Raw genomic sequence first — 11,332 nt, forward strand, 5'->3', positions numbered from 1 at the left:
GGGGATTCGAACCCGCCACCTTAGGTGTACGTGGCTGGCGCCTTAGCCGGTTGAGCTATAGGCGTCGAGCCAATAGCAGATTTTTTTAATTAATTTTCTATCAAAGACATAAACTAACAACAATTGGACGGCTCCATCTGCACCATGTATAAGGAATATAAAACACTGACTTAGAACCTCAACATTGTTTTGACTACAGTCACTATGGTCAAAGATTTACAAATTATATACATGACCCTTAAAAATGCAACCAATCTTTTCAGCAAAAACAGTTCTTCCAAGACCATGTAAAATGCCACTCCAGCCTGAACCATGAAAGGCTTTGATCTAGGTGTCTAGACAAAGAAGATTTTACTGCAAATGGTAAGCAAATAAAATCACAATTGTTCAGTCTGCTCACCCCAAATGACCTCTCTGATTTCCCTTTTAGTTTTCCAAGCTCTTCCTTCAATTTCTCATTTTCATGACTCAAGGCCATAAGACGTTGTTTTGCTTCTCTGCTTTGTGTTTCAAAAAACTGGCGTTCTTCCTTCTGTTTCTCTGTCCAGGCTGACAGCTCCTCAAATCGCCCCTTCATAGCTTGATTATTTAGCTTCATGGCTTCTGCACAAGGTTCAGAGTGAGGAGTGAGAGAACTACATGCCAGGAGAGGGGACTTAATTTGATGAACCAAACCTCCCAGGGGGACTTCACCACAGGACCCCGAATCTACAGTTGCTACACTTGGCCATGGCCAAAGGGTCAGCAGGAAAAAGATGACAATAAGGTAAGTGGTTTTTGCTTCCAGAAAGGACTACTGGGTGTAAAGCCATTCATTCCTAGTCCTTAAAAGTCCCAAGACAATGAAATTGATTTGGGTACCACCACTACAGCCCAAATACCTATTAGCAACTGGGGAACTGAGGAAGTTCTTATCACTCCTAGTGACCCTGCCAAAATCCATAGCTTGAGACACCAGGATGCTTTCTCTCAATAAAGTACTGTTTAGAACTAACTCTGTAATCACAGCGGCCTTTCTCCTTTTAAATGCATTAAGTGTCATTATGCTATTTCCCTGAGATACAGAGATATTTTTTACACAGAAACAGTTCTGGCCTAGCCAAAAGCTAAATCTCATGTTGCTTCTCCCCCTAGGGAAACACAGAAGGGCACTCCCTACAATCCTCATTACAAAGGATGACATTTCCGGAAGGCCCAGGTGACCAGGTGCATAAGCCAGCACTGCTCACCTTTCAGCTGGTGGTTCTCTGTCAGGAGCTCTTTCATCTGACGCAGAAGCTCCTCCGGGGTGAACGTGTCCAGGTTTGGGTGAGCCAGACTGGGGGGGCCATTTCCAGTGGTTTCGTTGGGGCTGTCCCCTTTTTCAGTCAGGCAGCTGAGAGGTTGGTGGGACATAGCAGAAGCTCCTGTGGAAAAGTCACAAGCTGAAAATACGGCTGCCCCTCACTACACAGGGTCCCCAGGAGTCCCACAAAGCCACTAGCTACTGCTTATACTTACTCCTAAAAGTGCCCTTTCTCTCCACTTACAGTTTGAGTAGTTTTGATTCCTTATTGTAAATAAACAACAAAAAAGTATATTCTAGCTTCAGGGAAATACGTGTGTGTGCACGTGTGTGTGTGTGTGTGTGTATGCATGGCTGCGTGAAGGGCTACAGAAAGGAGCTGGGAAATGCAGGAAGAGGGGATGTGACATACTGATCATGATATTTGCAGACAGGGTCAAAGTATTATTAAATAAATTTCCCATGCAAATCTTTAAGTTCAAATACCCTCATTTTGAGTGAATTATATGGTATGTGAATTATATGACAAAGCTGCCCCAGAACTCCTCATTTTATTTTCTGTACTTTTGGTTAAGAGGAAAGGGAGGATGAGCATTCTGTGAATGCCTGCTACCGCTGAAGCATAGCAGATGTGTCACTGCACTAAAGCTCAGCGGGGCAGCTACTTCACAGGTGAGGAATTGAGTTTGCAGAGGTGCACAGCTCGTTCTGGTGACCTTGCGTGTGGCATAACCCAAATCAAGGATGATCCCAAATCCAACCTGTAATGCAACAAAGGTGCTGCTGAACGCTTAGGCTTTAAAGTATAGTTTTCAATGTATACTAAAAAGACTAAGAAATTTTTAGTTGTTGCATATTCTGAAAACATTTTTTATACACGCTGCTTTATTTTGTAGAGAAGCCAATGTGGACATATAAATATAAGATGGATGAGTGAATCCCAGCTTCACTTCTGTGTTACCTACCACCCAGGCAAAAACAGATTATCCTTCCCATGACTGGCTACATGCTACAGGTAACAATGTTCATCTTCACACTTCATGGAAATGTTGTCTTTTCCATCAGGAACTGATGTGGATAGATTATAAAGCAGCACAAGTGAAGGCAACCCCTCCTCTCACCCTGTGTACACCTGTGCGCACACACCCCTGATCCACACAGCTAAAAAGTGGCTGATGTCCAGAGAGATGCTGAGAAACACAAGGTACTTACCCATCTACCCAACAAACAGGTATTAAGCAATGATGCATGCTATACACCCGTGATCAGCAGAAACCACAAAGGCCCTGGGGTGAAGAAGGAACCTGGAAGTAGGCAGCCCATTTCTTTTTCTATTTTTTTGAGACAGAGTCTCACTTTGTCACCCTCAGTAGAGTGCCGTGGTGTCACAGTTTACAGCAACCTCAAACTCTTAGGCTCAAGTGATTCTCTTGCCTTGGCCGCCCAAGTAGCTGGGACTACAGGCGCCTGCCACAACACCCAACTATTTTTAGAGACAAGGTCTCACTCTTGCTCAGGCTGGTCTCAAACCCGTGAGCTCAGGCAATCCACCTATCTTGGCTTCCCAGAGTGCCAGGATTACAGGTGTGAGCCACTGCACCCGGCACTGCTCTCAGTCAGAGCCATCAGCATTTCATGATTATGGAGCCTGTCTAATCCCTATGAGTTGCAGAGTCCATTACGCATGAAATCGGTCACCAGAAAACAGAGTAAGAGAACCGCTCTTTCTCTTTCTGATATATATCACATCATCTGTATCATAACATCCATGTGTGCACTTAATACCCATCTATTAAAATGAACAGACACATGGAATGTGGGGTTGCTTCCCTATGACAGCAGAGGCAATTCCTTGAACTCTTTGGAAGTCCTCTGGAAGCCAAAGCCTGGTCACCTCCTGTAGGTCTCAGGAACGTGCAGGTCATCAGAGACAGAGCTACTGACCATAACCTGTGGCAGGACACCCTGTGGCAAGACAGCCTGTGGCAGGGCAGCCTGCATGATTTCTTCCTAAAGCAGCTTGTTGTTCACTCTGAACCTTTTCATCGGTTTCACATACCTGAAGTAATTTAGGAAACAAGTAATGAGGAGGTATTCTTTGCTTAGCATTAGGTGAGGAGAACACAATGCTTTCCCCTCCCCCCAAAATGAAATTTTCATTTTCTAACTTCCCATAAAATTCATTTTTGCCCAGAATCATCTTGGTGCTACTATTTCATAAAAATGGGGTTTGGCTGACTAACAACATTCCTACCTATTTTAAAGAGGAATACTAAGATTCTAGGTAATAGACCTATAGGACAAAAATCTTTTTTTTTTTTTTTAAAGCTTTGTTTTTTTATTATTTTTTTTGTTGTTGCAGTTTTGCCAGGGTTGGATTTGAACTCACCACCCTCAGTATATGGGGCTGACACCCTACTCACTGAGCCACAGGCACCACCCAGGACAAAAATCTTTATAAAATGAATCATTTGCTTATCAACATGAAGTTTCCTCTGATATTCAGCAATTACACTATACTTCTGCAAAAGCAACAGAAACATTTAACAGATTGGGTTTTTTAAAAGTATCTAAACAGCCATTTAGAAATGTGTTTGGTCTCATCTTATTATCTGCACAAATTTCTCCCTCTTCGTTTTTCCAAGAGGGGAGGAGAAAGGAAAGGAGGGAGAACAGTAGAGACACGTTCCTGTGAAAACTGCTCCGATCGCTTTCTTCCTTGACCTTTCTTTATACCTCTACCAAGCCTACAAATACAAGCATAGTGCTTCTAACGTTTTTAGAACGTTAGATTTTGTGAAGAGACAAGAAAAAAAGCTGGGGTGTGCTAAGGAAGACAGGAGAAAAAACACTCATACCACTAGCCAGATGTGTGGCCACGGGAGTCACTGGACGTCCTGTGATTATTGACTTAGCAAATGATAATCTTGACTATTGTTTTCAGTACAAAACCCTGTGAAAAGTATTCTTATGGTTCTAGTAAGTAAGAACAAAACCTACCCTTCAACACACGTACTGTCAGTACCCTCAGGGATGTGCTAGCTGCTCTCATGAATACATATACCTGTCCTATTATAGTAAACTCTTTGATAGCCAGTGTTGTCGTGACCAATTATTTGTAATTCAAATGTCATAGTAAATAAGAAGTCAGCACACATGGCAAACATAAGCATGTAAGTACTTATGACTGTAATTTTACTAAAAGTAATTTAACTGATTTTGGATGACTCAAAGGGTACTTTACAATTTTTAGACTGTGGGATATCATTATGAATTATTGCTACACAGTGCACATGTGAAATATGTATTGGCAGAATGCCAGTTAGAGAAAACTTAATTCTCTAAGTTTTTAACATTACCTCAGGCTACCATCAACCGTGCAAAGACAGATACACCATCTATCGTCACATACGTCTTTGAAGGTTAAAGAAACTGGAACTAAGCCATTTATTCCAAGATTCTAACTGACCTCGATCTAAAATGTGTCATTTCTAAGTGGAGATGATATTTAATGATGGAATGATGACCGAGCACAGATTTGTCAATATTTCACCAATGAGGAGACCGCGAGCTACCTGGTAGGTGGAAGGTCAAAAGCAATTCTCCCAGATTTTATTCCCAGATCTGCTATTTGAATTCTTGAGACTATATATTATTAGTATTTTTTTAATCCCAGAGGTCAAGCAGTTATAGCAATGACTTGGCCTTGTGGACATGGGCATAAACTTCATTCCTGCAAGAATGTCTTCTCTGGTTTCCATGGCATATGGTCACACAGAGACCTCGCATACTTCAGTGGCAGAAAACATCAGGGATGACTTAATAAGCACCATTCAATGCATTACCAGGTGCTCTGACTGCCAGAAAGTTGTTATATGTCAAACAGAACCTGCCTCACTCTGACTTCCACCACTGGACACAGAGTAAGGCCCTTACCTTGATATGGCTGAATGTGAAAATTTACAGGTTCAATCCCTACATGGACAAATTAATTTTAAACAGTGAAAACTCATTTAAGAGACAGTAGTTGGCTATTTGCAGATTTGGGGGGTTCACAAGGGAGCTGAGTGAGGTTCTAAGATCACATGGAATAAACCATCACCTCTGGAAGGAGAGCTTACATTTAGCCTCCTACTGATGGTGTAAAAGCAGTCTGTATTTTACTGGTATGTGGAAAATGGGAATAGCTTTAACTAGTTACCTCAACGGGAACCTAGAAGTTATACTCAATTCTTCCCATTCCCTCTTCTCCCAAATGCCATCATTGACACCTCTAAAATGTTTTTAAACCCCACTGCCACCTCTCCATGCCCGCAGGCTTGTTCAGTCTCTTAGCTTGTCTGGACCACAGCAATGTTGGCCTTCACACAGGACAGAGGTTTTGTCTATTTTTTCTACTGCTTTGTCTTCAGCACTGAGATATGGAAGGATTCAGCAAATTATTTGTTGACTACATCAGAACAGCCTCCTAAATGGTCAACTTTCACCTCTTTCCATTTAAGTCCCAGGGCCTTCGTGGTTCCCTTCATAATATGAGGTCATTACCCTGAGTTCATCCTTCCCTTACAAGACAGTTTCAGTTTCTTAGCAATACAAACATGGCCTTTCAGGATCTGGGCCCAACTTACCCACGAGAGCCACCTCCTGCCACTAAACCACTTGTACCCAAGGCACATTAAAGAGCATTCTTTGGGCCCTGTGCCCTTGCTTCTGCCCTTTCCTTTGCGTGAAATGTCTGGCTCTCCTTCGGCCCTGGCAAACTGTCATGGGACAGATCAATGTCCCACTTAAATATGAAGTCCTGTGTCATACTGTGTGTCCACTGTCCGTTCCTCCAAGCACCCGAGAGCACTTTGCATTTCCACCTTTTCGCCCCATTCCAAAATTACTGTCATCATCTTACACCAGTCTGTTTTCTCTCTATTTTACTAGAGACTGGCCCACTGTAGGATCTTAGTAATTGTTTGTTGAAATGAAATGAAAATATAGCATAATGAAGTATTTTCAGGTCTAATACCCATTTTCTACTGTGAAGGTGACAGATCCAGCATGCTAGCACTGTTACACGTTTTCCTAAAGTTCTTTAGCATTCAGATTCTCAAAATCAACTTTTTAAACTTATTCAAAAAAGTAGAACTGCTTTTTTATATCTCTACAGAGGCATCTGGGTATCATTTCATGAAACATATCTAATAATCACACATGTGAATGAAAAATTTTATAATGTTTTTTCTTTGCAAATGAAATTAATTTTTAAAAAGTTTAACTTCTTCCTTTTCTTTTGAATTTACTATTACATAAATTCCAAAGAACATATTAAATATGCCAAGTCTCTATAAAATTCAAGAAAGCAGGGCTTTGGGGATGAGGTGGTATATTTCATGGCTAGAACACCTATGTGTCCATGGCTAAAATTCCTGTGTTCAGTAGGAAGATAATACAGGGTTCAGGTGCTTTCAAGAATAAAGTTTGGTTTTGGGGGGTTGGTTAAATTCTGTATAGGAACATAATATGGAATGTAAAGGTCAGTTTATAAAAAGAAGCTGCTGCTTTTATAATGCTATACACAATATGTATTCCTAAAACCAGCACAGTAGAAAAACAGATCAAACTATCCCCACACAAACTCATTTACTGGCCTCTATTACTGGGCAAGCTGGGCCTTGGGTTCTTCTGCTCCAGGACCTCTCCTAGGAGCCAGCCTGGGCTCCCCACCTTTCCTCTCTCTAGGTCAAACATCGTCACCTTGCTCACCAGGTCCAAAGGTTTCTGATGTCCTAACACAGCCTCACTTCTCCAGAGGTTTCACTTTCCATGTCACCCTTGGTGTGCATTTCCATACACCAGTTTTCCTGGTGGTGGAGGCCCAGCCAGAAGCTGGGTTTCCCTTTCCTTAAGCAATGTTTACCGCCCCTGACACATTTGCAGTGGTGAAAATAATTCCTTTCGGGTTTCAGCCTCATCAAATATTCTCTCTTTCTCTATGCTAATATACACACAGTACACACACACTCCCTCCTAGAAAAACAGTTTATGTAAATTCCTTTCAGCTGTTCAGTAATCCCACTACCTTAGCGAGGGGACACTAGTCTTTACTGTTCTTGGGTCACCCCATTAAGCTAAAGTAATGTTCTCACGTCTTCCAGAGACACATCTTTAACCACTTCCTCCTTATAATGGGGAACTGGCTGCACAATTCATTCCCAATCTGCGGGAGGACGTCACCCTCAAACCACCTTGGTGACCTGCAGAGGAAGTCACCTGCGGCCAGCCAGACCAGCATTTTCACCCTTCGTGGGGGCAGGGCCCCTTTGGGGTGACCACTCTCGTTTTCTCTTCACACCAGGTCAGGGTCTGCGGGGGCCTGGAAACCCTCCCACGGTGGTCATCCCATGGGAGGGACATCCCACCTCTAGCCACCCTCATCTCGACAGGCTCCGGACCGCAGGGAATGCGGGCGGAGGGAACCGATTTTCAGCTAGAGAGGCACCCCTCTGGCCGAGCCCCCGCCCGCCCCTTGCCCTGGCTCACCTGCTGCCCGCGCTCGGCCTCCCTCGGGGTCACTGATTTCTCGGCATCGTGCCGCTGGTGGAGGGCTCCAGACTGGGATGCCGACGCCTACCAGGGGACTGGCCGGGGTGGGGGCGGCAGCGGGCTGACTGGTCTCCTCGCGACCCCGCCCAGCGCCGCTCAGCTGACCGCGCCGGCTCCCAGCCTCCGCCGGGGAATTTCCCGGGCCCCGCCCCCGCGGCTTCGCCCCCTAGACCCCGCCCCTCGTTCCTACGACCGCCCTCGAGGCCGGTCCGTGTGGCGCACCGCCCCGCACAGCCTCCGCCCCTTACTCCTGCGCCCGCCCTAGGCCCCGCCCCCAAGACCCCCTTAGGCGGCTCGTGCAAGGTCAAGGGTGGGGCTTGCGTGAATAGGAAATACGCTGGGGTGTCCGCTTTAAGATAGATCCCAACCCCCAGATAAGCCTGTAGGATGCTTCCGGTGCCCCCGGCGGTAGGAAGAACGGATTGACCAGGCTTATGCCTGGGAAGCAGCCTTCACTGCTGTGGGAAGGACTGCTCTGCTGGACTGGAGGACGGAAGATGCCTCCGGACCAGGCAGGAGGGTGGAAGGTAGAGACAACTCACAGGTTTGCATTCTAAACGCCATGAGACCCAGCTGGGAGGCACGGACTGCATACGATGGCGGGGTCAAGGTCAAGGTCACGGCGTGCTCCAGACCGCAGGACCCTAGTGCTAGACTTGTATGCAGAAATTAGGGGCGGAGACCAGGTGGTCTCGGAGAGAGGTCCGAGAGCAGGTTTGAAGCAGGAGGGACGTGACATCGGGAAGGACTTGATTGACGAAAGAAGGGCCTGGCGTTGCTGGCATCAGCGGAACAAGCTAAGCAGCACGTGGCTGCATACCTGCGTTGGTCACAAGTTGGAAAGAAAGTAGGAGGGAAAAAAAAAATCCTTATCTGAAACCGGAAAAGGCGGGTGCGCCCTCTCCTGGTATCCCTGAAAAATTCAGCTTCGCAGTCTAGACCGCTGACTTCCTGCCCGGCCCTCAGCACCGCCCCGAGGGTAACCTGAAGAGCCGGCGGAGCATGTTGGCAAGTAGGTGACTGCCACAGACCCTACTCCGAGAGCCCTAAAGTGGTATGAGAGAAGCGGGGGAGGAGAGGCTGCCTTATATGGAGTGAGCCTGGGAGATGGGAGGCCCCAAATGGAGAATTAAAAAAAAAATTAGTAAAGCGCAGAATTGATGCCCTTTATGAAGACAGAGCTTGGGAAAATGGAGAGAGAGAAATGGAATAAAATTCTTTAATTTTTGTTTACTAGGATAAATAAGACGGCAGCGATGTCAGAGCTGTCTCCTGGGAACTGTGGAGGAAGGTCCCTCTGGGCCCTCATAGGGGTTCCTAGGGTACATGTCATGCCACTGGGATCACTTACATTATTTTAAACCGTGGAACAGCAAATTAAAATGAGCCTGGGAGAAGCTCTGATCACACACAAGGCTGCCTGTGGCTTTGGAACGGGAAGGCTGGGGGTGAGTTTCTGACAGACAAAGAGGTGGAGGAAGTTTTCTCTGATTCTTGCTGTGAGCAGGTGGATCCCACAAGCTTTGAGCACCCCACCGCTTCTTACCTACAGGGACCTTGGACAAGTCCTCATCTCATCGTGACTCATTCTCTTTACCTGTAAAATAGAAAATATACTACAGGTCCCAAATCCAGTAAGTTCTGAGGACCAAAAGTCTTTTCTTAATTCATTTGGTGGCAAACCCTGACCCAACTGATGTAAAGCTAGTTGCAGTTTTCCTTTAGACCCTTCTATGTGGTTATTTACTTGGTTTGTTGAGGGGAAAGTGAATTAGGTGTATGAGAACTGCTTCATACTGCTGGAGTGTTACAGTTATATGAATCCTATGTGTTATACCTTTCTAAAATCCAAACAATTTTGAACTATGGGCTCGGTGCCTATAGCTCAACCGGCTAAGGCGCCAGCCACGTACACCTAAGGTGGCGGGTTCGAATCCCTAGCCTGGACCCGCCAAACAACAATGACGGCTGCAACCAAAAAATAGCCCGGCGTTGTGGCGGGCGCCTGTGGTCCCAGCCTCTTGGGAGGCGGAGGCAAGAGACTCGCTTGAGCCCAGGAGTTGGAGGTTGCTGTAAGCTGTAATGCCACGGCACTCTACCCAGGGGGACAGCTTGAGGCTCTGTCTCAAAAAAAAAAAAAAAAATTTTGAACTATGAAAGAAAGCTTGCTCCAAAGGTTTTAGATAAGGGATTTGGACCTATAGCAACTACACCTAAGGATGTTGTGAGGATTAGAGGGAAAACACTTAGAAAAATGTCTGGCACGTGGTGTTAGTTGCCATTATCATTGCTAGTGTTACAGGCAGCTCTGTTTTTTAGCCTAAATAGTCCAGTTTGGTGCCTCTATTCTCCTTCACAATTCCATGAGTATAGGTGGGGTGTAAGGACAGCCCAAACCCTGGAAACAATAGCATGCTTTCATCTGTTTCACTGATGCAGCTTCGTGGTAGGACAAGGCAAAGGTGGTTGGGTATTTAGTGAATTATTAATGTGTGTTTCATGCCCCTTGTGCTCCTCTCTACCCTAGTCCCCTCTGTTTTGAGTTCGTAGTTAGGTCCCTTTGTGTTTCCTACCTCCAGCAGTGTTTGCAGGGTTGTAGGCAACAGCTCTTAGAAAAACCACCTTTCTTCTTGTCTTCTGAGAAAGCCCCATCTCAATAAATACATTATCTACTCCAGATGTCCTGGAGGGAGAGGGGTCAGAGCTGGCAAAGGGTGGGGGGGTTTTGCAAGTGCTCCCCCAGAAGGGGAGAAGGTGGGCTGATGGTCTCATAAACATCAAGGGCTCAAGCTTTAGTCCCTGCAGCACCAGAGCAGATGGCAAGCTCTTGGTGTGACCCAGCTGTGGGATGCAGCTGCGGGATCTCAGGAACCTTCTGGTGCTCAAGCTTGTCAATGCTGAGCCTGTTCCCTAGTAGAACCCCTGTGCTGGTTGTAATGAGGGTATCAGTGGCAGGTGGATGGGCTGACAAATAAATGGCCCAAACTCCAGTGGGTACCAAAAGCCCACCTGGGTTTTTGATAACACTGAGGAAGGAGACCATCTGCTCCCAAGGCCCCTGTGATGCCCAAGAATGGGCTTTTTCTTTTTTCTCCCTCTTTTTAAAAATTGAGTATAATAAGAGCTGAATTTAAAGAAAGTAAAAATACATAACATTTTCATATACATCTGAGCTAATATAATAGACTTAGAACACCAGATGCAAAAATCTACATTTACTATGATTCCATGTCCATGAAAAGGAAATAGACAGGACGCAGACCAGTGGTTACCTGGGACTGGGGGTAGTTTAGCCTGCAGACAAGTTCACATGACTTTTTTGGAGGATGGAAACGTTCTAAAACTGGATTCTAATGATGGTTTTGTAACTCTGTACATGAAATTAAAAATCATTGAATTGTACACGTAGACGATAGAGTTGTCTATTGACAACTCTTTTTTTTTTTTTTTTGA

At 45.3% G+C, this 11,332-nt stretch overlaps 1 protein-coding gene across 4 annotated transcripts in view; it reads right to left on the bottom strand.

Annotated features, from left to right (window-relative positions):
* The window catches only part of OPTN (optineurin), a 41,252-nt gene extending 33,315 nt beyond the window's left edge, over positions 1 to 7,937 (bottom strand). For 3 of the 4 annotated variants that reach the window (XM_023511372.1, XM_023511373.1, XM_012803342.2), the window contains exons 1-3: positions 7,817 to 7,936; positions 1,230 to 1,406; positions 401 to 603 (exon numbers count right to left, since the gene is read on the bottom strand). In XM_023511372.1, the coding sequence (XP_023367140.1) occupies positions 401 to 603; positions 1,230 to 1,395 (369 nt within the window). In that variant the 5' untranslated portion in view covers positions 1,396 to 1,406; positions 7,817 to 7,936. Of the gene's footprint in view, positions 1 to 400; positions 604 to 1,229; positions 1,407 to 7,816 lie in introns of all 4 variants that reach the window. The other variant, XM_023511374.1, reaches the window with a different exon arrangement.
* Between the last annotated feature and the right edge of the window lie 3,395 nt (positions 7,938 to 11,332).

The sequence above is a fragment of the Otolemur garnettii genome, unplaced genomic scaffold, assembly GCF_000181295.1.
Source record: "Otolemur garnettii isolate 467f Iridium unplaced genomic scaffold, OtoGar3 scaffold00019, whole genome shotgun sequence".
Lineage (NCBI taxonomy): Eukaryota > Metazoa > Chordata > Mammalia > Primates > Galagidae > Otolemur > Otolemur garnettii.